At 45.8% G+C, this 27,367-nt stretch overlaps 1 protein-coding gene across 6 annotated transcripts in view; it reads right to left on the bottom strand.

Annotated features, from left to right (window-relative positions):
- The window catches only part of ptgr2 (prostaglandin reductase 2), a 58,024-nt gene that overhangs the window by 10,996 nt on the left and 19,661 nt on the right, over nt 1–27,367 (bottom strand). For 5 of the 6 annotated variants that reach the window (XM_055640887.1, XM_055640883.1, XM_055640884.1 and 2 more), the window contains 3 exons: nt 22,755–22,873; nt 17,789–17,980; nt 559–729 (listed from right to left, as the gene is read on the bottom strand). In XM_055640887.1, the coding sequence (XP_055496862.1) occupies nt 559–729; nt 17,789–17,980; nt 22,755–22,873 (482 nt within the window). The remainder of the gene's footprint in view (nt 1–558; nt 730–17,788; nt 17,981–22,754; nt 22,874–27,367) is intronic. The other variant, XM_055640885.1, reaches the window with a different exon arrangement.

Below are 27,367 nucleotides of genomic sequence, written 5' to 3'. Positions count from 1 at the left end.
TAATTTAATACTTTCCTTGCAAGGTCCAAAATATTGACATCCATTTTAGAAATTATTACAAAAAAGCGAAACATCCAATTAAAACTGATCAACTTAAAAGTTTTATCACGAAGATTGAAAATATATGTAACATACTGAAGATTCAGAATCAGGATCAAGGAGTTTGTTCAGTATTGAGAAATATGAACAAAGCTAGTTGCGGAATACATTAATCATAACTGGTGAAAGGCAGGTGGTTAAATTGTCTTCTGTTCGGATCAGTAACAACGATGATAGGAATAATGATACCCAATTTTAGGGTTGACGTTTGCTGCAAAACATAAATCTAAAGACACAAGATGATCAATGATCTGAAAAGGAGATGATGAAATCGGTGGATGGATGACATTCTAAAGAAAATGCAGATGCAGGAAACCTGATATAACAAAAGCAAAAAACACTTAGCAGGTCAAGCAGCATCAGTAGGAAGAGAGCTAAGTAAGTTTACAGATCGAAAACCCTTTGTCAGATGTGGAAAGGGAGAAAACAAATTGCTTATGACCAACCTGTTCCACGTACCTGACCAGCTAACATCCCACAAGCTCCTGCGGCGCCACTGACCACCATAGTTTGATTAGCTCCAGGCTTCACGTGGCCTTTCTCCCTCACACCCAGTAGAGAGGTAAGCCCTGGCATTCCAACAATACCCAGGAAATAGGAGAGGTGCCAATCTACAAGCTGAGGATCAAGCTGCAAGAAAACCAAAAAAGTCACATGAAATTAAACAATACAGATGGAAAGAAATGTTAACCTCACAAGCTTGTTGTGAAACAACTGGATTGGATATACAGTAAATCATTTACATTCCCTACCTTGCAAAATATTTATTGCCACATTGCAGTTTATGAATCTTGCTACACATTGATAGTCATTCACATTTCCCATGACATTAATAAAAGGGCTGTCCCACTGCGGCGACCTAATTGGCAGGTTCAGAAGAGTTTGAAAAAGTGTCATGTTGAAGACCTCCTTCGATCTCCTTCGACTATGTTGAAGACTAGCTTCGACTAGCTTCGGGAAAATTGGACACCGAATAGAGGACTGAAGACGACCTCCTTCGAGTATGTTGTAGACTATCTACGACTACCTTTGACTACCCTCGATTACCTACGAATAACATGCCGACCTACTACGGCCTACTTCGACTAAACCTACGAGTTTTTTAAAAAATCGATTTTTTCCATGGTGACCTTTTTTTTTTAACTTGCGGGCATTTTTCAGCATGTTGAAAAATATGCCGCGACCTAGCTGAGGCCTCGAGTATGCGGGGACTAATCTCGAGCATGAAGGAGAGTTACAAAGACCTCCTAGGACCATGTGCCGCCCATGCGAGTAGGAGTCGAGGGCAAACTCTTCTGAACTCGCAGATTAGGTCGCCGCAGTGGGATAGCCCCTTTACACTTCAGAAGTGTGTCAATGGGACGTCCCGAGATCTTGAACAGTGACAAAATGTAAATCTGTTCTTTTTATTGAAGTCAGTGGCATATAATATTGGGCTTCGTAAAAAAACCATGTGCACTTCAATTTCACAAGACTCCTCATGGTCAGATAAAGTTAATTTATAAAGTCCTCGGCTCAACTAAATGGCAGCCACTCATAACCCATCTGAAGCTAATCACACTGTGATGAATACTGTTAATCATCATTACACTGTAAGTCATTGGAACATTATAGTTTCACAGGATGACACCTTGTTGCTAATATTGTCCTCCCATCAAAGACACAGCCGTCAAACTAGCAAGTAGTCCACAAGAGCTGCGGGAACAAGGCAAAGGTACCGCAACGGGAAATTGCTTTGGAGACGATTAAAACCAAAGTCACCCATTTCACTTAAAGAAGCCACAGGTACCCATTGTTGCAATACAGATGCAAGATTCAATTTAGAAGTGTTTAAGGTAATGAAAGGATCGAAATGGCAGACATGAAGATATTGCAAATCCAGAGGACACCAAATGGCAAGTGTAAGAAGGTTCCAAATTATAAATAAATTTGGGAGAAACTTTTCAGTCCTGTCATATCAACCTCTATTGCCCCAGTATTCTGCAGGTATAGTGATCTATAATCTTAAGAGGAGTGCAGTTGCAATGGGATTGAATTGGAGCACAGAAATTGGCCCTTAGACGGAAGACCCAGAACCGGTCGGTCCATTAAGGCCACACTACTAATTTCCCAGCACTTGGTCCATAGACTTTTGTGCCTTGAAGATTTAAGTGCTTTTTGAGATACTTAAATCCAGAGAGTGAATCTGTCTCCACTAACCCCTCAGGGAATGCATTCCAGTCGCCATCACTTGATAAAGTTCCTCAGCTTCCCTCTAAACCTCCCACCCATATCTTAAACCTAATTGATCTCCCGTTTCAGCTGCAGGATCTTCTGTTTACATATATCCCATCTATGGCCTTCATAATTGTTGTATATTTCCAATCGGGTTCCCCTTCAACCTCCTCCATACCAAAGAAAACAAATACATTAATGAAACACTCCATCCCAGGCAACAGACTGGTGAATAACCTCTGCACTCTTTCTAGTACAATCATGACAACCAGATTAGTGCACAATGGTCTAGCTGTGGTTTAACCCATATTTATAAACTTGTATCAAAACCTCCCTGTTTTTTATGTTATATGCCCCAATCAAGGAAACAGTATTTTGCATGCCCTCTTGACCAACTTATCTACCTATGCTGCCACATTCAGGGATCAATGGATTTGTACACCTAGGTCCCTCAAAATACCTGTCAGGCTTATTTGTCCTCCAAAATTTGGCATTCAGTTCTAGGAGATTGTGAGCTATTTCTCTCGACATACATAATGGTGGGCTATGTAAAGGTTCTACCATTTTATGAGTAAGTAGCGTCTGCCAAATCGGTCTCAACCAGTGCAAGCTCTGCCATCTGTATCATTGGTAATGAAGGCCAGCTGCTTTTATGCAGGAACAATTATATAATGTGTGGTACAGTAACTGGCATACAGCATACAACTCAGTGGTATGAATATTGATTTCTCTAACTTCAAGTAACCCTTGCATCCCCCCTCTCTCCATCCCTTCCCCACCCAAGTCGTATCAGCTTCAAAGTTGTCTTGAGTCTCATCGTCTATTCTCATTTTCACCGAGCACACAGCTAACTATGGCCTGTTTCCTTTATCATTGTTACTTTTTTTGCATCTTTCATTCATTTGTTCTATATCTCTCTATATCACCGTCTATATCTCTTGTTTCCCTTTTCGCTAACTCAGTCTGAAGGGTCTTGACCCGAATCATCACCTATTCCTTTGCTCCAGTGATGCCGTCTGACCCGTTGAGTTACTCCAGCTTTTTAGAAACATAGAAAATAGGTGCAGGAGGAGGCCATTCGGCCCTTCGAGCCAGCACCGCCATTCATTGTGATCATGGTTGCGTCCCCTATCAATAACCTGTGCCTGCCTTCTCCCCATATCCCTCGACTCCACTAGCCCCTAGAGCCCTATCTAACTCTCTCTTAAATCCATGCAGTGACTTGGCCTCCACTGCCCTCTGTGGCAGGGAATTTCATAAATTCACAACTCTCTGGGTGAAATTTTTTTTTTCTCACCTCAGTCTTAAATGACCTTCGCTTTTATTCGAAGACTGTGGCCCCTGGTTCTGGACTTGCTCAACATTGGGAACATTTTTCCTGCATCTAGCTTGTCCAGTCCTTCTATAATTTTATATGTTTCTATAAGATCCCCCCTCATCCTTCTAAACTCCAGTAACATTTTTGTGTCTATCGTCAGTTTAAACCAACATCTGCAGTTTAGTTTAATTTAGAGAAACAGTGCGGAAACACCGTGCCCATCGAGTCCGCACCACCCAACAATCCTCGCACATTAACACCACACCACACACATGGGGCAATTTTACATTTATACCAAGCCAATGAACCTACAAATCTGTACGTCTTTGGAGTATGGGAGGAAACCGATGATCTCAGAGATAACCCACATGGTCATGGGGAGAACGTACAAACTCCGTACAGACAGCCCCCAGAGTTGGGATGATAACCAGGTCTCAGGCGCTGTAAGGCAGCAACTCTACCGCTGTGCCACAGTACTGCCCTTTTATACCGCAGTTCCTTCCAACACATGGAAACATGCCTTTTGGTCCAACTCATGCATGCTAACCAAGTCACCTAGCTGAGAGAGTAACATATGCCTGCATCTGACCCATGGACCTCCAAATCTTTCCCAGCCATGTACTTGATCAAATGTACCTGCGCACTCACTTTCCCTGGAAACTCGATCCACACACCCACCACCCGGTGTGGGGGAAAAGAAAAAAAAAACAAAAAAAAAACTTGCCGCTTCTGTGCCCATTATTAGTATTGATTATTATTGTCATGTATACCGGGATTTAGTGAAAAACTGTTTTGCGTTCTATCTCGGCAAATCATACGATACGCTCCAACAAATCAAAATCTTAACATGTGCAATAGAGTACAAAAGCAAAAAAAGTGCTAAATATATTTACAGCTCTAAAGAAAGTGCAGATAAAAATAGTGCAAGGGCCACAATGGGTAACATGCGAGAGATTTGTACAAGTCACACAGCATGGAAAGAGGTCATTCGGCCCAACTTGCCCTTACCGACCAAAATGTCCCATCTATATTTTGATTTGATTTATAACCATATAACAATTACAGCACGGAAACAGGCCATCTCGGCCCTACAAGTCCGTGCCGAACAATTATTTTCCCTTAGTCCCACGTGCCTGCATTCATACCATAACCCTCCATTCTCTTCTCATCCATATGCCTATCCAATTTATTTTTAAATGATACCAATGAACCTGCCGCCACCACTTCCACTGGATGCTCATTCCACACCACTACCACTCTCTGAGTAAAGAAGTTCCCCCTCATGTTACCCCTAAACTTCTGTCCCTTAATTCTGAAGTCATGTCCTCTTGTTTGAATCTTCCCTATTCTCAAAGGGAAAAGCTTGTCCACATGAACTCTGTCTACCCCTCTCATCATTTTAAAGACCCTTAACCTTCTGCGCTCCAGAGAATAAAGACCTAACTTATTCAACCTATCTCTGTAACTTAGTTGTTGAAACCCAGGTAACATTCTAGTAAATCTCCTCTGTACTCTCTCTATTTTGTTGACATCCTTCCTATAATTGGGCGACCAAAATTGTACACCATACTCCAGATTTGGTCTCACCAATGCCTTGTACAATTTTAACATTACATCCCAGCTTCTATACTCAATGCTCTGATTTATAAAGGCTAGCATACCAAAAGCTTTGTTTACCACCCTATCTATATGAGATTCCACCTTCAAGGAACTATGCATGGTTATTCCCAGATCCCTCTGTTCAACTGTATTCTTCAATTCCCTACCATTTACCATGTACGTCCTATTTTGATTTGTCCTGCCAAGGTGTAGCACCTCACATTTATCAGCATTGAACTCCATCTGCCATCTTTCAGCCCATTTTTCCAAATGGCCTAAATCACTCTGTAGACTTTGGAAATCCTCTTCATTATCCACAACACCCCCTATCTTGGTGTCATCTGCATACTTACTAATCCAATTTACCACCCCTTCATCCAGATCATTGATGTACATGACAAACAACAAAGGACCCAACACAGATCCCTGAGGCACCCCACTAGTCACCTGCCTCCAACCCGACAAACAGCCATCCACCATTACCCTCTGGCGTCTCTCATTCAGCCACTGTTGAATCCATTTGATTTGATTCAATTTATTGTCATTGCACTTTTCAGTGCAACGAAATGGTTTAGCCTGCAGTCATAACATAGAATAAATAACAAACACTCAACACAGTTTATATTCCCAAAATCATTGTCTCTTCCTTCCTTGCTCCCCCTCTGTGCTGAGGCAATCCAAGCCTCTGATGTTGTGACCCCGCCGGGTGATGGTAGGTAAGTCCCGCGGCTGAATCCGTGCTTTGCAAACAGGCCGGTTCAAATCCGCGGCCCGGGGCGGTCGAAGCTGCTGTCCTCCAGTCCAGCGGACGCAGCTGTAGTTGCGGGAGTTCTGGAAAACAGAACTCGAGCTCCCGATGATGTCGTCCACTGGCCCGCGGCCGAGCCTCCGAGGCTCCAAAGTCGGGTCGGAAGTTGGGTCGCCCCACAACCACAGCCCCGGTCGGCCAGCCTCGCGTTGGTGAGTCCTGGCTCTGCCTCTGCAGCCTCGAGGTCGGTCGCAGTTGGAGGCCGCCAGCTCTGCGATAGGCCTCAGCGCAGACGGACACGGAGGCGGGGGATACAGCAAGAAAGGTGGCATATCCCCCCCCCCCCCCCCCGAAGGAAGAGTCAAAAAACATGTTACACCCACCCCCCCACACATACACAACTAAATAAACCAAAATAAACTGTAAAAACGGGACAAGAGAAACAAAAAACAGAAAAGACAAACGGACTGCAGGTGAGCCGCAGCTGCAAAGCAGCACCGCCACTTCTGGAATTAGTCCCATCTGCCTGCATTTGGCCCATATCCATCAAACCCCTTCCTATCCATGTACCTGTACCTGTCCAAATGTCATTTAAACGTTGTTATAGTACCTGCATCAACTACCTCCCCTGGAAGCTCCTTCTATATACCCACCACCTTCTGTGTAAAAAAAGTTGCTCATCAGGTTCTTATTAAATCTTTTCTGTTTCACCAAAAAAATAACCTACATGCTCAGTTCTCGATTCCCCTACTCTGGATAAAGAATCTATGCATCTACCCTATCTATTCCCCTCATGATTTTATACACCTCTATAAGATCACCCCTTATCCTCCCGTGCTCTAAAGAATAAAGCCCTAGCCTGCTGAATCTCTCCCTATATCTTAGGACCTGGCTAGATCATTGTAAATCTTCTCTGCACTCTTTTCAGCTTAACAACAGCAAGGAAGAAGCTCTGTTCCTGTGTCTAGTGTTATGCCTTTAAGGTTTTGTATCTTTGGCTCGATGGAAGAGAAGGAAGAGAGAATGACAGGGGTGCTTATGTTGGCTGCTTTCTCAAGGCATCGTGACACATAGATGTTGTTGGTGGGAGGGGTCGGGCAGGGAAAATTGGGCCACATCTACAACTCTGCGATTTTTGGGCAGAGTTGATGCCAAACTAAACTGAGATGCATCTCAGTAGGATACTTTCTCAGAGTAGAGCTTGGGAACATGCTGAATTTCCTTCATCTACAATCTGTGAACTTTGATTCCCCTATTCTGGGAAAAAGACTGATCATTCATCCTGTCAATGCCCCCTCTTGATTTAATGGTCATCCCTCTGCCACCTATACTCCAAGGAAAAATGCCCCAGCCTATTCAGTCTTTCTTTACAACTCAAGCCCTGCAAAACAGGCAACATCCTTACAAATCTTACTTAATAACATCTTTCCTATATCAGAGTGACCAGAACTTAACAAAATACTCCAATTGTGGTTTCACACAGAGTTGCTCTCTTGCTGCACTGGAAAAACTGAAGGCCAGAGCTGCAGACAGGAGAACCTATTGCAAAAAAATAACTTTTGCAAGTGGGCAATGAAGTGTAGTGCCTGGCTTTTCAGGAGACTTGTTTTGCGAAGATTGTGACTGTTTTTCCAGAGGATTTTCGGGAAGGTTTGATGGAGGCGACAATGGCTGCAAGATCACGGGGGTGAGACTACGAGTCAGAAGGGAGCTGATGCAATTGACTTTACGTTGTTCCCTTCGGTGAACTCACTTCCCACCCCATTTCGCTTTGCCACGGTCAATCGGGTGCCGGAAGGTACAGCAGCATCTCGGACTTGCATGGGGCCCAGGCGGGGCTTAATGCGTAGGCCTCTCCCGAGCTGCGGTATCGTCATATTGACATCATCAATAAGGCACATTCCTGGACTACACCCACTGATCTCAATCTCTCCTGTGCTCTGATCTGCAGAAAAGTGCTGGGTACTGTTTTGTGACTATTAAATGGTTAATCTTATGGGGGGGGGGGGGGGGGGGGGGGGGGGGCGAGGGGGGTCAGCTGAGCTCTGCAAGTGTAGCTGCTACATCATCCACTCCTGTTCCCCAGTCACTGTGTAGAATGTTAACTTTTAGGAGCGGTGTGAAAAGCTGTGTGCGTCCTGACACGAGTATTAATGCTGTGTAAAGGCAATGGCTGGAGATGTTGGCCCTTCAGCCATTGTTGCGGCCCCAAAGATGTCAGGAAAGGCAGTTTTGTCCTCAAGACAGAGCATGCAAAGCCACTAGCCCAGATTAAGTGGGTCACAGTAGGTGGGATTTCCCGCCAGTGGACCCACTGGGGGCAATTGTAGGAATATTAGTCCCACCCTTCAGATCCAATGAGTTCCTTCTCCCTCATCTCTGCCCTCTGGGGGTGTGCAGTCAGATATTACCCCTATCTCACCCAGTCTTCAAGAGAACAACCTCCATCACGCCCTTTCATTTTGACACCAGCTGTTCATGCAGCTTGTGTGGGACGGAGTCACTGAGGGCCATTTTGAAGGGGCTGTTTATTCAGATCCTGGACCATGCGCTGTGTCATGCCTGTACAGAAGAGGGGGACTTTTGTAAAAACTGCCCTAGCCTCTGGGTCACAGCTTCCACCTCAACAGCCCAGGATGGTACCTCTAATCATCCTCTCCACCCATTGCAGCAGACACTGGGGTAGAGTATGTCACAAGAGAGTGAGAGGGAGTATTCTGGGGTAAGGCAACGAAGAAAACAAAACATCAAGGGGTGCCGCCCCTTGACGTCCAGGGGCCTGCATTTGGCTCCGGCTTTGACCCCAAGGAACCTGTTGGCCCCGGGATGAAAAATGTCTGGCTCAGAGGGGGCCAATGTAGACACCTCCTCCAAGATGAATGTCTTAGTGCTCCCAAAGGCTTGCAGGAAGAAAAAGAGGGGGCACCCACCCGTAGTAGAAGGCAGCCCTACGGTCCAGAGGCCTCTTGTGGGGGAGGATTTACCAGCTATTACAGCCAGCAGCCCGAGTCCAGTCTTCTGGGTTGATAGGTGACCCTGCAGTGGTGGGACCAACAGAGGGAGACGGTTTGGTTGTGGGGATTGGGGATGGAACCCCAGCCTAGGCTCTCAGTCCGGGCTGTGCATAAGGGTGAAGGGTATAGTGATCCACTGGATGGGGTATAGTGATCCACTGGATGGATCCCCAAGATGCCAGCTTCTCCAACAGAGCTTGGTACAGATGTTCCTGTGGTGGGGGAGGTAGGGAGCACTCCAGGTGCTGCTTCTGGAATGGGGGAGCAGGAAGCTGGGTGTGGTGGTCAACAAGAGCCCTATCCTCAGTTCAAAGTCCAAGCTTGTCAGTGATCAGTCTACCCCGGAAACACAGAAAATTTCATTGAACATTGTTCCTCCAAGTCCGGAGATAGTGAGTAGTGATGTGCGGGTGTCCTGCCCCTCTTTGTCCCAGGACCTGGAACCAGTTGATTTTCTGGAGTGGGGGTCATTAGTGTTTCCTTTAAAATTAAAGGAGAGCAGCTGGAGGAACTCAGCAGAGCCAGGCAGCATCTGAGCAGGGATGCACACGGAAGACGTTTTAGAATAAGAGCCCATATGTCCCAACGATTTTAGAAAATACTTCAATTTGAGAGACTAATGTTGATTGAGGAATAACTCAATAGATTTTGCCATGAGATCCTCAACCTGCATCTGACAGTGGACATAAATTCTATTTTACATGTCATTCATAGATCAAACACTGAATTTCTAACTCAGAGATTAGGTGCTACCAATCAAGCCATAGTTACCTCTCGTTAGCATTTCATCATATCATATCATATCATCTATCTATTATACAAAAGTCAAATCCGTCCGTCCGCATGCAGTACGGATCCCTTCCTGCCTTTCGATTCGTTCCCGCCGTGCGATGTCACAATGCCCGATGCTCGCGGACGTCCAATCGGAATGGATCCATTTGCATGTACGGCTTTTCCGGCCGCGTTTCTTCCTTTGATGCTCCGCAACTCCGAAACCGGACGCAGAATCGCCAACGTCTTTTCCATTTCGGTAGAGATTTCGCTTTTCTTTCTAAGTATCCGATGCTCGCGCTTCACCAGTCCAATCGGAATGGTTCCATTTGCATGTAATGTTCACATATTTTTTACCCTTTGGGAGCCGCGCCCATTTCTTTCCTTTGTGATGCTGCCGCAACTCCCGAAGACCGGACGCAGAAATCGCCGACGTCTTTTCCATTTGAAGTAAAAGCCCTGAGATTTCTGATGCTTTTCTTTCTAAGTATCCGCTCCTCATTACATTTCGTCGTGTTTAGGTACACTTTTTTAATCAAATCCTTCACCCCCCCAAGGTGACTTGGATAGGCTGGGTGAGTGGGCAAATGTTTGGCAGATGCAGTATAATGTGGATAAATGTGAGGTTATCCATTTTGGTGACAAAAACGGGAAAGCAGACTATTATCTAAATGGTGGCCGATTGGGAAAGGGGGAGATGCAGCGAGACCTGGGTGTCATGGTACACCAGTCATTGAAGGTAGGCATGCAGGTGCAGCAGGCAGTGAAGAAAGCGAATGGTATGTTAGCTTTCATTGCAAAAGGATTTGAGTATAGGAGCAGGGAGGTTCTACTGCAGTTGTACAGGGTCTTGGTGAGACCACACCTGGAGTATTGCGTACAGTTTTGGTCTCCAAATCTGAGGAAGGACATTATTGCCATAGAGGGAGTGCAGAGACGGTTCACCAGACTGATTCCTGGGATGTCAGGACTGTCTTATGAAGAAAGACTGGATAGACTTGGTTTATACTATCTAGAATTTAAGAGACTGAGAGGGGATCTTATAGAAACTTACAAAATTCTTAAGGGGTTGGACAGGCTAGATGCAGGAAGATTGTTCCCGATGTTAGGGAAGTCCAGGACAAGGGGTCACAGCTTAAGGATAAGGGGGAAATCCTTTAAAACCGAGATTAGAAGAACTTTTTTCAAACAGAGAGTGGTGAATCTCTGGAACTCTCTGCCACAGAGAGTAATTGAGGCCAGTTCATTGGCTATATTTAAGAGGGAGTTAGATGTGGCCCTTGTGGCTAAGGGGATCAGGGGGTATGGAGAGAAGGCAGGTACGGGATACTGAGTTGGATGATCAGCCACGATCATATTGAATGGCGGTGCAGGCTCGAAGGGACGAATGGCCTACTACTGCACTTAATTTCTATGTTTCCCTCTCCTCACCCCTCTCCCTCTCCTCACCCCTCCCCTCTCTACCCCTCCCCTCTCCCCTCTCCCTCCCTTCCCTCTCTACCCCCCCCCTTCCCTCCTACCCCTCCCCTCCTCCCTCTCCCTCTCCTCCCCCTCTCTTCCCCTCTCTCTCCCTCCCCCCCTCCTCTCCCCCCCCTCCCCATCCCCCCCCTCCTCCCCATCCCCCCCCCCCCTCCCCCACATCTCTCTCCCCATCCCCCTCTCTCACCCCCTATCCCGCTCTCCTTTCCCTCCCAAATCTGTCATGTTTCCTCCTCCTCCTCCTCCTCCTCTCCCTCTCCTCTTCTCACCCACCCCCCCCCCTCCCCCCACCTGTGAGTTTGGGGGGGGTGGCTAATTTGAGTGTGATGCCGCAGCCCCTACTCCCCCCCCCCCCCCCCCCCCCCCCCCGCAAACACTGTTGGGGAAACAGACCCAACGGGTCTGCACTTGGTCTAGTAATATATAAAAGTCAAATCAGTCCGCCTGCAGTACGGATCCCTTCCTGCCTTTCGATTCGTTCCCGCCGTGCGATGTCACAATGCCCGATGCTCGCGGACGTCCAATCGGAATGGATCCATTTGCATGTACGGCTTTCCGGCCGCGTTTCTTCCTTTGATTCTCCGCAACTCCGAAACCGGACGCAGAATCGCCCTCCCCCCCAACCACCCCACCACCTCAATATTTCAAAAATAAACTGGATTCTAACCCACAGAAAGCAGCCCCAGCCCCAGCCCCCTGGTGAATGTTCCATCGTGTGATGTCACAATGCCCAATGCTCACAGATGGCCAATCGGATTGGATTCATTTACATATGCCTTTGCAGGAGCCCAGCCCCTGGTGAACGTTCCATCGTGTGATGTCATAATGCCCAATGCTCAAATACATTGTTGCCATAGAGAACGCTCAGCGATTATTCAAATTCTTCACTAACTGTCATTCCGAGATGAGGAAAACGTTTTTCACACAGAGAGTGGTGAATCTCTGGAATTCTCTGCCACAGAAGGTAGTTGAGGCCAGTTCATTGGCTATATTTAAGAGGGAGTTAGATGTGGCCCTTGTGGCTAAAGGGATCAGGGGGTATGGAGAGAAGGCAGGTACAGGATACTGAGTTGGATGATCAGCCATGATCATATTAAACGGTGTTGCAGGCTCGAAGGGCCGAATGGCCTACTCCTGCTCTTAATTTCTGTTTCTCTGTTTCCCTCTCCTCACCCCTCTCCCTCTGCCACCCATCTCTCTCTCTCCCCCACCCCCCTTCCCTCTCTACCCCACCCCCTTCCCCTACCACTCTGTCCCTCTTCCACCAGTCTCTCTACCCCTTCCTCCCCACTCTCCCACTTCTCTCCTCTTACATGGTAAATGGTAGGGAATTGAAGAATGTAGGTGAACAGAGGGATCTGGGAATAACTGTGCACAGTTTCCTGAACGTGGAATCTCATGTAGATAGGGTGGTAAAGAAAGCTTTTGGTGTGCTGGCCTTTATAAATCAGAGCATTGAGTATAGAAGTTGGGATGTAATGTTAAAATTGTACAAGGCATTGGTGAGGCCAATTCTGGAGTATGGTGTACAATTTTGGTCGCCTAATTATAGGAAGGATGTCAACAAAATAGAGAGAGTACAGAGGAGATTTACTAGAATGTTGCCTGGGTTTCAGCAACTAAGTTACAGAGAAAGGTTGAACAAGTTAGGGCTTTATTCTTTGGTGCGCATAAGGTTAAGGGGGGACTTGATAGAGGTTATTAAATTGATGAGAGGGATAGACAGAGTTGACGTGGAAAAGCTTTTCCCACTGAGAGTAGGGAAGATTCAAACAAGGGGACATGACTTGAGAATTAAGGGACTGAAGTTTAGGGGTAACTTCTTTACTCAGAGAGTGGTAGCTGTGTGGAATGAGCTTCCAGTGAAGGTGGTGGAGGCAGGTTCGTTTTTATCATTTAAAAATAAATTGGATAGTTATATGGATGGGAAGGGAATGGAGGGTTATGGTCTGAGCGCAGGTATATGGGACTAGGGGAGATTATGTGTTCGGCACGGACTAGAAGGGTCGAGATGGCCTGTTTCCGTGCTGTAATTGTTATATGGTTATATGGTTAAGGTTCACCAGACTGATTCCTGGGATGTCAGGACTTTCATATGAAGAAAGACTGGATAGACTCGGCTTGTACTCGCTAGATTTTAGAAGATTGAGGGAGGATCTTATAGAAACTCCTGATTACATTTTGTCGTATTTATGTACACATTTTTAATCAAATCCTTCTCCCCCCCCCCACCTCCCAATATTTCAAAAAAAAAAAAAAAAACTGGCATCTCACCCATAGAATCAGCCCCAGTCCCTGGTGAACGTTCCATTGTGTGATGTCACAATGCCCAATGTTCACATATGTCCAATCGGAATGGAATCATTTACATATGCCTTTGCAGGAGCACCAGCACCCGCTGAACGTTCCATCGTGTGATGTCACAATGTCCAATGCTCAAAGATATTCTTGCCATAGAGGGAGTACAGAGAAGGTTCACCAGACTTATTCCTGGGATGTCAGGACTTTCATATGAAGAAAGACAAGATAGACTCGGCTTGTACTCGCTAGAATTTAGAAGATTGAGGGCAGATCTTATAGAAACGTACAGAATTCTTAAGGGGTTGGACAGGCTAGATGCAGGAAGATTGTTCCAGATGTTGGGGAAGTCCAGAACAAGGGGTCACAGTTTAAAGATAAGGTGGAAATCCTTTAGGACAGAGAAGAGAAAAACATGTTTCACACAGAGAGTGGTGAATCTCTGGAATTCTCCGCCACAGAAGATAGTTGAGGCCAGTTCATTGGCTAGATTTAAGAGGGAGTTAGATGTGGCCCTTGTGGCTAAAGGGATCAGGGGGTATGGAGAGAAGGCAGGTACAGGTTACTGAGTTGGATGATCAGCCATGATCATATTGAATGGTGGTGCAGGCTCAAAGGGCTGAATGGCCTACTACTGCACTTAATTTCTATGTTTCCCTCTCCTCACCCCCTCCCCCTCTCCCCTCCCCCTCCCCACCCATCCCACTCTCCCCCCACCCCCCTTCCCTCTCTACCCCCCCCCCCCTCCCCTCTCTCCACCCACCCCCCTTCCTCCTACCCCTCTGTCCCTCTTCCATCACTCCCCCTACCCCTCTCCTCCTCCCTCCCCACTGTTCCACGTCTCCCCCTCCCCCTCCACTCTCCCTCCCCACTCTTTCCCCTCCCCCCCACTCCCTCCCCCCCCTCCCTCCACATCCCCCCCTCCCCCACATCTCTCTCTCCCCATCTCCCCCAAATCTCTCCTCCCCTCCCCACCCCCCCCTGTGCTCTCCTTTCCCCCAAATCTGTCCGTTTCCTCCTCCTCCTCCCCTCCCCTCTCTCTCACCCCCCCCCCCCCCCCCCAGAATCGCCCCCACCTGTGTCCCCCGTTTGGGCGGTGGTTCAATACGACCTGCGTGCTTTGGGCCCCCCCCCCCCCCCCCCCCCCCCCCCCAAACGCTGTTGGGGAAACAGACCCAACGGGTCTGCACTTGGTCTAGTAATATATAAAAGACAAATCCGTCCGCCTGCAGTACGGATCCCTTCCTGCCTTTCGATTCGTTCCCGCCGTGCGATGTCACAATGCCCGATGCTCGCGGACGTCCAATCGGAATGGATCCATTTGCATGTACGGCTTTCCGGCCGCGTTTCTTCCTTTGATTCTCCGCAACTCCGAAACCGGACGCAGAATCGCCGACGTCTTTTCCATTTCGGTAGAGATTTCGCTTTTCTTTCTAAGTATCCGCTCCTCATTACATTTCGTCGTGTTTGAGTACACTTTTTTAATCAAATCCTTCACCCCCCCCCCGCAAACACTGTTGGGGAAACAGACCCAACGGGTCTGCACTTGGTCTAGTAATATATAAAAGTCAAATCCGTCCGTCCGCCTGCAGTACGGATCCCTTCCTGCCTTTCGATTCGTTCCCGCCGTGCGATGTCACAATGCCCGATGCTCGCGGACGTCCAATCGGAATGGATCCATTTGCATGTACGGCTTTCCGGCCGCGTTTCTTCCTTTGATGCTCCGCAACTCCGAAACCGGACGCAGAATCGCCGACGTCTTTTCCATTTCGGTAGAGATTTCGCTTTTCTTTCTAAGTATCCGCTCCTCATTACATTTCGTCGTGTTTAGGTACACTTTTTTAATCAAATCCTTCATCCCCCCCCCCCCACCTCAATATTTCAAAAAGAAACTGGATTCTCATCTACACAAGCAAAACCAGCCCATGGTGAATGTTCCATCGTGTGATGTCACAATGCCCAATGTTCACATATGTCCAATCGGAATGGATTAATTTACATATGCCTTTGCAGGAGCCCAGCCCATGGTGAACGTTCCATCGTGTGATGTCACAATGCCCAATGCTCAAATACATTGTTGCCATAGAGAACGCTCAGTGATTATTCAAATTCTTCACTAACTGTCATTCTGGTTTTGCTTGTGAAGTGAAAAGTCCTGAATTGCATTTGTCTGATGCAGGAAGATTGTTCCAGATGTTGGGGAAGTCCAGGACACGCGGGACACAGTTTAAGGATAAAGGGGAAATCCTTTAGTACTGAGATGAGGGAAACATTTTTCACACAGATAGTGGTGAGTCTCTGAAACTCTCTGCCACAGAAGGTAGTGGAGGCCAGTTCATTGGTTATATTTCAGAGGGAGTTAGATGTGGCCCTTGTGGCTAAGGGGATCAGGGGGTATGGAGAGAAGGCAGGTACGGGATACTGAGTTGGATGATCAGCCATGATCATATTGAATGGCGGTGCAGGCTCGAAGGGCCGAATGGCCTACTCCTGCACCTAATTTCTATGTTCCTATCAGCCGTGATCATATTGAATGGAGAATGGTGCAGGCTCGAAGGGCCGAATGGCCTACTCCTGCACTTAATTTCTATGTTTCTATGTGTCCCTCTCCTCACCCCTCTCTCTCTGCCACCCATCTCTCTCTCCCCCACCCCCCTTCCCTCTCTACCACCACCCCCTTCCCTCTCTACCACCACCCCCTTTCCCCTACCCCTCTGTCCCTCTTCTACCACTCCCGCTGCCCCTCTACACCTCCCTCCCCACACTTCCACTTCTCTCCCTCTCTCTCTCTCCCTCTCCCTCCCTCTCTCCCTCCCCCTCCCCCCCCCCCCCCCCCTCCCCTCCCCCCCCCCCCCCCACCTCCCCCTATCCCTCTTCCATCACTCCTGCTACCCCTCTCCTCCTCCCTCCCCACTCTTTCCCCCCCCCCCTCTCCCCATCCCACCCTGCTCCCCTCCCTCCCCATCCCCCCCCTCCCCCAAAAGCTCTCTCCCCCCATCCCTCACCCCCTACCCCGCTCTCCTTTCCCTCCCAAATCTATCCCGTTTCCTCCTCCTCCCTCCCCTCTTCTCACCCCCCCCCGCAAACGCCGTTGGGGAAACAGACCATAGAGGGAGTACAGAGAAGGTTCAACAGACCGATTCCTGGGATGTCAGGACTTTCAAATGAAGAAAGACTGGATAGACTTGGCTTGTACTCGCTAGATTTTAGAAGATTGATGGGGGATCTTATAGAAACTTTCAAAATTCTTAAGGGGTTGGACAGGCTAGATGCAGGAAGATTGTTCCAGATGTTGGGGAAGTCCAGAACAGGGGGTCACAGTTTAAGGATAAGGGGGAAATCCTTTATGACCGAGATGAGAAAAACATTTTTCACACAGAGAGTGGTGAATCTCTGGAATTCTCTGCCACAGAAGGTAGTTGAGGCCAGTTCATTGGCTATATTTAAGAGGGAGTTAGATGTGGCCCTTGTGGCTAAAGGGATCAGGGGGTATGGAGAGAAGGCAGGTACATGATACTGAGTTGGATGATGATCCATGATCATATTGAATGGTGGTGCAGGCTCGAAGGGCCGAATGGCCTACTACTGCACTTAATTTCTATGTTTCCCTCTCCTCACCCCTCTCCCTCTCCTCACCCCTCTCCCTCTCCCCTCACCCCCCCTCCCTCTCTACCCCACCCCTTCCCTCTCTCCTCCTCCCCCCCTTCCCCCTACCCCTCTCCTCCTCCCTCCCTCCCCCCCCCAATCTTTCCCGTCTCTCCCTCCCCCCTCCCCCCCCTCCCTCCCCCTCCCACCCCCCTCTCCCCATCTCTCTCTCCATCCCCCCTCTCTCTCTCACCCCTAACCCCGCTCTCCTTTTCCCTCCCAAATCTGTCATGTTTCTCCTCCTCCTCCTCTCCCCCTCTTCTCACCCACCCCCCCCCCCTCCCCCCACCTGTGAGTTTGGGGGTGGTTAATTTGAGTGTGATTCCGCCGCCACTACTCCCCCTCCCCCATCCCCCCAAACACTGTTGGGGAAACAGACCCAACGGGTCTGCACTTGGTCTAGTAACATATAGAAATAGAACACATTATATGTTAACATGGACAGGTGGAAAACATCTGTTATTCATGTTCAAATTTGCAACATAAATAAGAACATTTCATGTTGGACCTGTGGGAAAGGACTAAGGGAGATGTTAAATGGGAAAAGTGCATTTAAACTATGGCAACGTTTAGTGGCAATATTCCATATGAATTGGAAACTACCTTCATCAGGACTTTCCCATCCACAATGGCCCGAGTCTGCCAAGGCCAGTTGAGTGAAGTTACAACATCACATTTTTGAAACATGGGATGTTTACTATCTTCAACCACTCCCACTCCTCCACCATCAGCAACTCGGGATACTTGCCAAGGACCCAAATAGTCCACCCCGGTGTCTTCATTCATCCTGCATCGCTGCAAAAATAGAAATCAAAGTCAGCCATTAAAGTTCAGGCACTAAAATTAGTCCATCTTAACACAGATTGGAATAAACACAGGACAGAACAAGAACAAGAACTAGTCCATTCAGTCCTTTGTCCTATCCCCAAGCATTCAATTGTGTCTTGGCTTCCCTACATCATAATTTGATTTTTAAAAACAAATTTTGACACCCCACCTCAGCTTGTTAAAGATAGTTCTAGCTTCCCACTACCCCTTGGTGCGAATAAATGCTCTCATACCAAGACCGAAAGCCCAGCTCTAATTTAATGCCCCAATGATCTGAAACCTCCTACCTGGGGAAAGACTTTCCCTGCATTTGCCTGCAAGACATTTGCAATTAATGAAAAATCTTTAAAGTCAAATCCTATTTTAATGCAACAATGAAAACACAGCAATGCTAACAAATAGTAAAGAAGTTATGACCAGATAATATATTTACGGTAAGTGAGTGAAAAAAAGGAGAGAACTGGAGGAATTCAGCGGGTCAGGCAGTATCTGGGCGAGGGTTCCTTGCCAAGGTACTAAACATGGAGGTGAAAGAAGAGCTCAACATCACAACAGGCACAGGGCTCATTGAAGTGTGGGGAACAAAGAAGAGGCCTCTGTTGAGAAAAGACCGCTCAATGTCAAGCGTGGAGGTCGTTAGAGGGGATGGTGAGGCCACAGCAGGCGTTGGAGCTGGGGCAGGCAAGGCGTCAGAAGAGGTGGTGGGTGGGAGGTAGGTCTCTAGGAGTGGAAGAAATGGTAATGTTGCAGGGGAAGGGAGCTCAGAGGAGGTGGGGAAAGGGCAGAACACAAGATCAGACAGGTGGGGGCCTTTGACTAGCCAAGCAGTGTAGCCCCACAAGGTGTTTGGGGCCTTGGGAAGGTGGACGGCAGGAGAACAGCAGGATACTAGCTTGACATCAGGACCTTGGAGATATCAGGAAAATGAAAGAGTGGATCCAGCAGGACAATGTTTGGGAGAGCAAGGACTGTAGCTGTGGGGAGAAAGAGAGAAGGCCAGAATGTACTGGCACACGGCAGAGAGGGTTGCGCATAGGGCATGGAGGAAAAACAGTTCAGATAAGCTATGAATAGAATGGAGATAACAGAAGTTCTGTTTGGGACAGAAACATAGAAAATAGGTGCAGGAGTAGGCCATTTGGCCCTTCGAGCCTGCACCGCCATTCAATATGATCATGGCTGATCATCCACTTCAGTATCCTGTACCTGCCTTCTCTCCATACCCCCTGATCCCTTTAGCCACAAGGGCCACATCTAACTCCCTCTTAAATATAGCCAATGAACTGGCCTCAACCACCTTCTGTGGCAGAGAATTCCAGAGATTCACCACTCTCTGTGTGAAAAATGTTTTCCTCATCTCGGTCCTAAAAGATTTCCCCCTTATCCTTAAACTGTGACCCCTTGTTCTGGACTTCCCCAACATCGGGAACAATCTTCCTGCATCTAGCCTGTCCAACCACCTTAAGAATTTTGTAAGTTTCTATAAGATCCGCCCTCAATCTTCTAAATTCTAGCGAGTACAAACCGAGTCTATCCAATCTTTCTTCATATGAAAGTCCTGACATCCCAGGACTATGAGATCTGGAGCTAGAAGCCACTCACGACAAGCTGGCAGAGAGGACAATTATAAGGAAAGACATATGGTTATGAGTCCATGTTAGAACATAGTTGAAGAATTGGAGAGCAGTGAAAATCAGAGGGGCAGTGGTGAGAGGGGGCATCCGCAGAGAGGAGAAAAACTTCTTTACATTGCATACCTTGAAGAGACTTCACAATGGAGCAGTAAAATGGAGTTAAAAGAGACTGCAGATGCTGAAGTCTGCAACAAAATCCAGGGGAGCAGCTGGAGGAACTCAGCAGAGCCAGGTAGCATCTGAGCAGGGATGTACATTGAAGACATTTTAGGTTAAGAGCCTTAATCAAGAAGAGAAATGGGGTCGATGAAGGATCTCAACCCAAAACAAATGTCCATCTCTCCATAATACAGCTTTATCCACCAGCTGCTCTTTTTTGCTCCAGATTCTAGCATCTGCAGTTTCTTGTGCCTTGTATATTTCAGTGACATTGACAGAAATAAATATTCACAGCAAATACACGTCCTCTTAACACCAAGTCTTCAACTTTTAGCCAAAACAGAAAGCCGTAGTTTAGCATCTTAACTCCAAAAATGGCAGCACCAACAGGATTCCCTCAGTTGTTTGGTAAGAGTATCTACCTTTATTTTATTCTCAAGACCCGTGGATGGAAGCTTTTTGAACAAGGTGATAGTGTTAATGCCATAGCTAACCCATTTACAATTGTGATCATTAATTACAAAAAAAAAGTGCTGGTAAGAGCAAAATGCCCAGAAGGGTGATTGGATGGCTCTTAATAGGAAATTGTTGAAATGAAAAGTGCAAACTGGGATTAAGCTGGGATCTTATTCAAAATTATACAGAACTTGCAAATCAAGTGCAAACATACAAAGCAAAAAACTTTGCAACATGTTTATAGGAATCAGCAAATAAAGCGGAGATGCCAAACAAAACCTCTTCCTGCAAAGATTGTAACATTTTTGACATGATCTACTGAGGTCAGTAAGGGAACATAAATCAGGGGTGGTTAATCCATAACTGAATGCTAGACTGGAAAACTTGAATATAATGAGAGCATTTGCACAGCCAGTGGTTATGACGCAACGTAGAAGCGATCCTACAGCCCACTCTATCCATGCTGCTCATTAATCCAATTTTCCAACACTTGCCCTTTAGCCATCCAAACTGTGGCAATTCAACTGCATGCCCAGATATGGCAACATGTGATCAGGACTTTATTGCTGGACCAGCAGATTTCCAAGGCTGCTAAACATTCATAAAAGCAGTCATACACCACAGAAATACCCCTTTAGGCCCACCGCACCCATAATCATGATATCTATGCTAATCCCCTTTGCCTGCATATCCTTCATGTCTCATACTCGCAGCATGGTCACTACGAGGTCGTAGGAGGTCTTTGTAACTCTTCCTAATGCTCGTGAATGGTCTCCTTGTACTCGTGGCCTCAAGTTGGTCGTGGCGTTTTTTCCAGCCTGATAAAAATTGTCCACGAGTAAAAAAAGTTCGGCATGGAAAAAATTGACACTTTTTACTCATAGGTAGGTCGTGGGTAGTCGTGTGTTGGTAACTGGCCCAAGAAAAAAAAAATGCAAACATGACATCATTTTATCATGTGATCATTTTCCACTCGTAGATAGTCATAGTTGGTCTTAGGTGTGGAAGACTGAGGTCGAGGGGGGTCATAGGAGGCCGTAGTCATAGCCGTAGGAGGTTGTAGGAGGTCTTTTACTTCGGCGAGTCAACATGACCTTGACATTTTTTTCCAACTCGTCTAGGGTCTTCCAAACTCATGGATTAGGTCGTCCACGTGGGATAGGCCCTTAACTCTTAAAAGTTATTCCCGAGTTTCCTACATTCCAGTGAGAATAACACCAGCCTATCCAACCACAGTTTGTAACTGTAGGCCTCCATTCCAAGCCACATCCTTCTTGGATAAAATGTGTTGGGAGGAACTGAAGATGCTGGTTTAAACAGGGCAGAAAAAAAACTGGAGTAACTCAACAAGTCAGGCAGCATCTCTGGAGAAAAGGAATAGGTGACGTTTCGGGTTGAGACCGTTCCTCAGAAGTAGGAGTTCTTCAACCCGAGTTACTCCAGATTTTTGTGTCCGTCTTAGTTTTTTTATGTCGTCCTTCTAGGATAAGCTGAGGTTGGTGAATTCCTTCTGCACCCTCTATTTCTCGCACACACTTCCTGTTGTGTGGCTACCTGAACTGTACACAATACTTCAAGTACAGTCTAATCAACGTATTAGACAGTTGTAGCATTCCACCCCAAATCTTATACTCAAATCCTTTCTTCACTACCCAAGCCACATGTCACTTTTAGTGAGCTATGGACTTGTTCTCCTAGGTTGTGTAGGAAAGAACTGCAGATGCTGGTTTAAATCAGCGGTAGACACAAAATGCTGGAGTAACCCAGCGGGACATGCAGCATCTCTGGAGAGAAGGAATGGTGACGTTTCAGATCGAGACCCTTCTTCAGACTGATGAAAGGTCTCCACCCGAAACATCACCCATTCCTTCTCTCCAGAGATGCTGCCTGTGCCGCTGAGTTACTCCAGCATTTTGTGTCTACCCTGTTCTCCTAGGTTTCTCTGTACATAAAATTAATCTGCCACCATTCTGCCCAACCTTCCAGCTGGTTCCCGTGCTGTTCTTGGATAAATTTCTTCACTATCAACTGTCCTATTAATTTTCAATTATTTTGTTTCACACCATGTCTTTTTACCCCTGATCTTTATCCAACGAACTGCCCATCATATATCCTCACATGTCTTGGTCTATTACCTGCCAGACTTTGTCCTGTTCCTCCTCTCTTCCAGGTTTATTTCACCCCACCCCCAAATAGTCTGACGTCTGACCCAAAACATAATTTAATAATGTTTTCCTGAGATGCTGCCTGACCAGTTGAGCTATTCCAGCACTGTCTTCGTTTGTAAGTCAGCATCTGTGCTTCCTCGTTTTTGCAGTTTGGCCAGGTTCAATAGCAACATTGAAAGGAAACTTAACACCCAGCTGTCGGGTAAGCAAAAGGAAGTAGCAGAGAATATTTGGCAAATGTGCATACCATTATTTTTTTGATTTGCCTTTGTTTATCCATTGCTTATTTGGGCCTGTGACCCTACAAATAATGCACGTACTCACCATGTAGGGATCCACAGACAGATATCTGGTGTGAACTTTCACCTGCCCCTCCTGCAAGTCTTCAGGCAAAGTACTCTCTTCCAACCTAAAGTTCTCTGCCACTGGCTGACCATTTTTACCTAAAGACAGCAGAAAATAACAAGTTTTCACCAATTGATGAGAATAACCCTCACTAAAGCCTCATCACTCCATGCTTCTTCATAGCAAATCTATTAATTTTGACACAGACCAACACAGCTATGATCATGTAGTGGTTACAAGACTGAATTAATAATCTATAACACGCCTTCAAGTCCGACTATGATATCTTGAGCTTGATCATTTAAATTGATCTTTTATAAAATCCAGAAAGGCTGGTCTCAACAAAAGCGGCCATGAACTCTCTAAACTACCATGAAAACCCAACATATTAATTTAGTTTATTAATATCACTTTAGAGAAGGGATAGTAGACCTGGAAAACTACACCAATGTAGTTGACCTTTTCCTGTCACTACAGGTGTTGTCTGACCTGCCATGTATCTTAAAGATTTTGTTTTTACTTTTGATTTCCAACCTTTGTTTTTCTTAATTTGGGTATCTGTACTGAGAATGGGCAAGCATTTACTGCTGTGCCAGTGACACCACAACTCAGAATAAAATACGAATAATTCAATTTAATGTGTTCCAAGGTTGTTCAGTGAAGTTGGTTTTTAGGCAGGAAAAGTGAACTTATGGACTTGAGGTGGTTTTCTGTTTCTGATTGTAATCTTTAGCTCCCTCTACTGGGGTTATAAAAATTGGAACAAATCATTTTATCTGTGTGGCTGCCACTTTCAATTTTGAGGCACACCCATGCACATAGGTCCGCTTGCATGCAGGCATACTAAATAGGGCAAATAATGAATAGGTGGACCAGTAACTATGCGATGGATGCAGAATCTACATGTGTTTCCACATGAAAATATAAAACTGTAGTTGCTGAAATCGGAATAAAAGCATAAAATGCTGGAAACAGCAGATTAAGCAACTTCTGAAGCAAAGCTTCTAGATGAGGATCCTTAATCAGAACTGCGAAATAAAAAAATTAGTTGCAGAGAATATTATATAGGGTATAGGCGAGATCAGATGGATTGTGTAGAACATTGGTCTTATTTTTATTGCTATTTAAAAGGTTGTTAATATGTTGGAAACAATTTAGTTCAGAAAAGGTTTATCAGACTAATACTCTGAATGATTGTATTATGAGGAAAAGATGAATAGGCGAGGCTTGTATCCGCCGAGCTTAGAATGAGAGGCGACATGATTAAAGTGCTCAAGATCTCTGGGATCTTGATAAAGTGGATCCGAAAAGGATATTTGCAAGAATCTAGAACCTGTGGGCAACTGTCTTAAAACAAGGGGAGAGTGATTTGAAACAGATAAAGCAATATTTTGGTGTTAGTTAGTGTAAGAATCCGACATTAGGGGCTATAAATGTGTGCCGTAGCAGCTGGTACAGTGGACAGGGATTGGAGCAAAGGTGACCTGTACAAGAGAGAAGGATTGCTCCTAAACTGGAGGGAGACCAATATCCTGGAGGGAGGAGTTGCTGGAGCTACTCAGGAAGGTTTAAACTAGTCTGGATGGGGGCTTGGTAAAGGGGGCATGGAAGGGAGGGACCCAAGGCAATATAAGGGACCTAAATCAGTATGTTGCAGTTGAGAAGGACGAGGCAACTATTAAAGTTAGAGAACATATTCAGTAGACAGGACAGGTAGGACCATGGAAGGCAGAAAGGAAATATTAATGGCTTAAACTACATTTATTACAATGCAAGAAGCCTGATAGGCAAGGCAGATGAACCCAGGCCATGGATAGCAACACGGGACAGGCTATAAATCCTTATATACTGGCTATACAGTGCCCTCCATAATATTTGGGAAAAAGACCCATCATTTATGTATTTCCCTCTGTACTCCACAATTTGAAATTTGTAATAGAAAAAAAAAAAATCACATGTGGTTAAAGTACACATTGTCAGATTTTATTAAAGGGTATTTTTTATACATTTTGGTTTCACAATGTAGAAATTACAGGTGCGCTATATACATAGTTCCCCCCCCATTTCATTGCACCATAATGTTTGGGACACATGGCTTCACAGGTGTTTTGTAATTGCTCAGGTGTGTTTAAATGCCTCCTTAATGCAGGTACAAGAGAGCTCTCAGCAGCTCCTTTCCTCCAGTCTCTCCATCACCGTTGGAAACGTTTATTGCTGTTTATCAACATGAGGACCAAAGTTGTGCCAATGAAAGTCAAAGAAGCCATTATGAGACCGAGAAACAAAAATAAAATTGTGAGACACATCAGCCAAAGCTTAGGCTTACCGTTTGGAATATCATTAAGAAGAAAGAGAGCACAGGTGAGCCAACTAATCGCTAAAGGACTGGCAGGCCAAGGAAGACCTCCACAGCTGATGACAGAAGAATTCTCTCTATAAAAAAGAAAAATCCCCAAACACCTGTCCAACAGACCAGAAACACTCTTCAGGAATCAATTTTCCCCCTCTGACTCGCCTTTATCACGAGTTTCAGCCAATAAGCTCTTCTCCCTGCTTCTCTTTGATTGCTGCTTGTCCAAGATCCACGTAAGCACTGGGCTAACACTGGCTTTTTGGCACTCTTTATAAACAGTTTTCCCCTCTGGCTCACCTTTCCCAGGGTTTCAGCCAATAAGCTCTTCTCCCTGCTTCTCTTTGATTACTGCTTGTCCAAGATCCATGTAAGCACTGGGCTAACACTGGCTTTTTGGCACTCTTTATAAACAGTTTTCCCCTCTGACTCACCTTTCCCAGGGTTTCAGCCAATAAGCTCTTCTCCCTGTTTCTCTTTGATTGCTGCTTATCCAAGATTCACATAAGCACTGGGCTAACACTGGCTTTTTGGCACTCTTTATAAACAGTTTTCCCCTCTGACTCACCTTTCCCAGGGGTCTCGGCCAATAAGCTCTTCTCCCTGCTTCTCTTTGATTGCTGCTTGTCCAAGATCCACATAAGCACTTAAACGGATTAAGGTAGATAAGTACAAAATGCTGGAGTAAATCAGCGGGACAGGCAGCATCTCTGGACAGTTTGGGTCGAGATCCTTCTTCAGACTGAAAGTCACAGGAAAGGGAAACAAGAGATACAGAAGGGGTATGGTGTGATAATGAGAGATCAAAGGGAACAAAGCTCAAATGTAGAATAGGTCTAGGGGCAGGTGACAATGAGGCATACAATGTAAAATGTAATCAGGATAGTCAGACTGGTCAGAGAACTAGGATTGGGAGGGATGGAGGGATAGTTCCCCGACCAGTATTCTCTTCATCCTGCCCCCATCTTAGTTCTCCGACCAATCTGACTGTCCTCCTGTTTAAATTGTACATTGTATGCCTGGTTGAAACCTTTCCCTAGCTAACAATGATCTATTCTACATTTTCCTTGATGTTCAGACCAGAGGTCATAGCCTCAGAATTAAAGGACATTCATTTAGTAAGGAAATGAGGAGGAATTTCTTTAGTCAGAGGATGGTGAATCTGTGGAATTATTTGTCACAGACATCTGTGGAAGCCAAGTCAATGGATATTTTTAAGGCAGAGATAGACAAGATAGATTCTTGACTAGTACTGGTGTTAGGCATTATGGGGAGAAGGCAAGGGAATGGGGTTAGAAGGTAGAGATAGATCTGCCATGATTGAATTGCAGAGTATACTCGATGGGCCGAATGACCAAATGCTGCCCCTAACACGTGAACATTGGAAATGTGCTGTCAGTGTGAACTATGTATTTCCAAATTTAAACTCAGACAAAACATCTTGTGAAAAAGCATCTGGTCATTTGCATCATATCGATTTCTTAAACAGCATTTTCAACTCAACAAGATTTTTTGACAATACACAAACTGATGCACCAAAGACAATCTTCCGAAAACTCAACTCTAAATTGGAAGACAATCTTCAATTGAATAAAGCAACTTGTAAGGGAATGGAGAAAGTGTACCCATTTATTGAATAAACCAGTTAAACCATCTAGTTTCAGTCCGAATATATGAACATTCATCACCAGTTTTGAATCTAATGTTCTCAGAAGTACTGCCCTGAAATTCACCATATACATTTTCCTTCAGTTCTATTCAACAAAGCACAAAGGCAGACATTCACCCTCACAGAACAAACCCATGTATGAAATGTATCCACAAACTCATCTGACACAACAGCTTGCCAGAGGATAAGCACACATGGAACCAGCCTTAACCTTTTCCAAGATAGCCAACATTCACAATATATAAACACAAGTTGCAGGCATTAACAAAATGCACAAACCTCAATAAAAATGATAGTACGTGGCTCCACTATAATATGATAGTAGTTCCTAAGACGCCTTATGTGTACAAAAATCACGTATCAATGGCAAATAGTTAGGATTTTGTGTTTCAGCAATAAAAGTTCACCCCCCCTCCACTTCAGGATTAACAACAATGGTCTTTTTAACAGCTGTGGGGGTTTTTTTTACGTTAAAAATACTGAAGGTTGTATGTTACACAGTTTTATGATGTACCATTGCAAAAGTGCAAATAGAAGCAATTGCTTTTCAATGTCAGTGGTCACCTGCGGTGA

Source organism: Leucoraja erinacea, chromosome 9 (assembly GCF_028641065.1).
Source record: "Leucoraja erinacea ecotype New England chromosome 9, Leri_hhj_1, whole genome shotgun sequence".
Classification (NCBI taxonomy): Eukaryota; Metazoa; Chordata; class Chondrichthyes; order Rajiformes; family Rajidae; genus Leucoraja; species Leucoraja erinaceus.
Note: the sequence above shows the minus strand (reverse complement) of the source record. Positions and strands in the feature narration are given on the sequence as shown.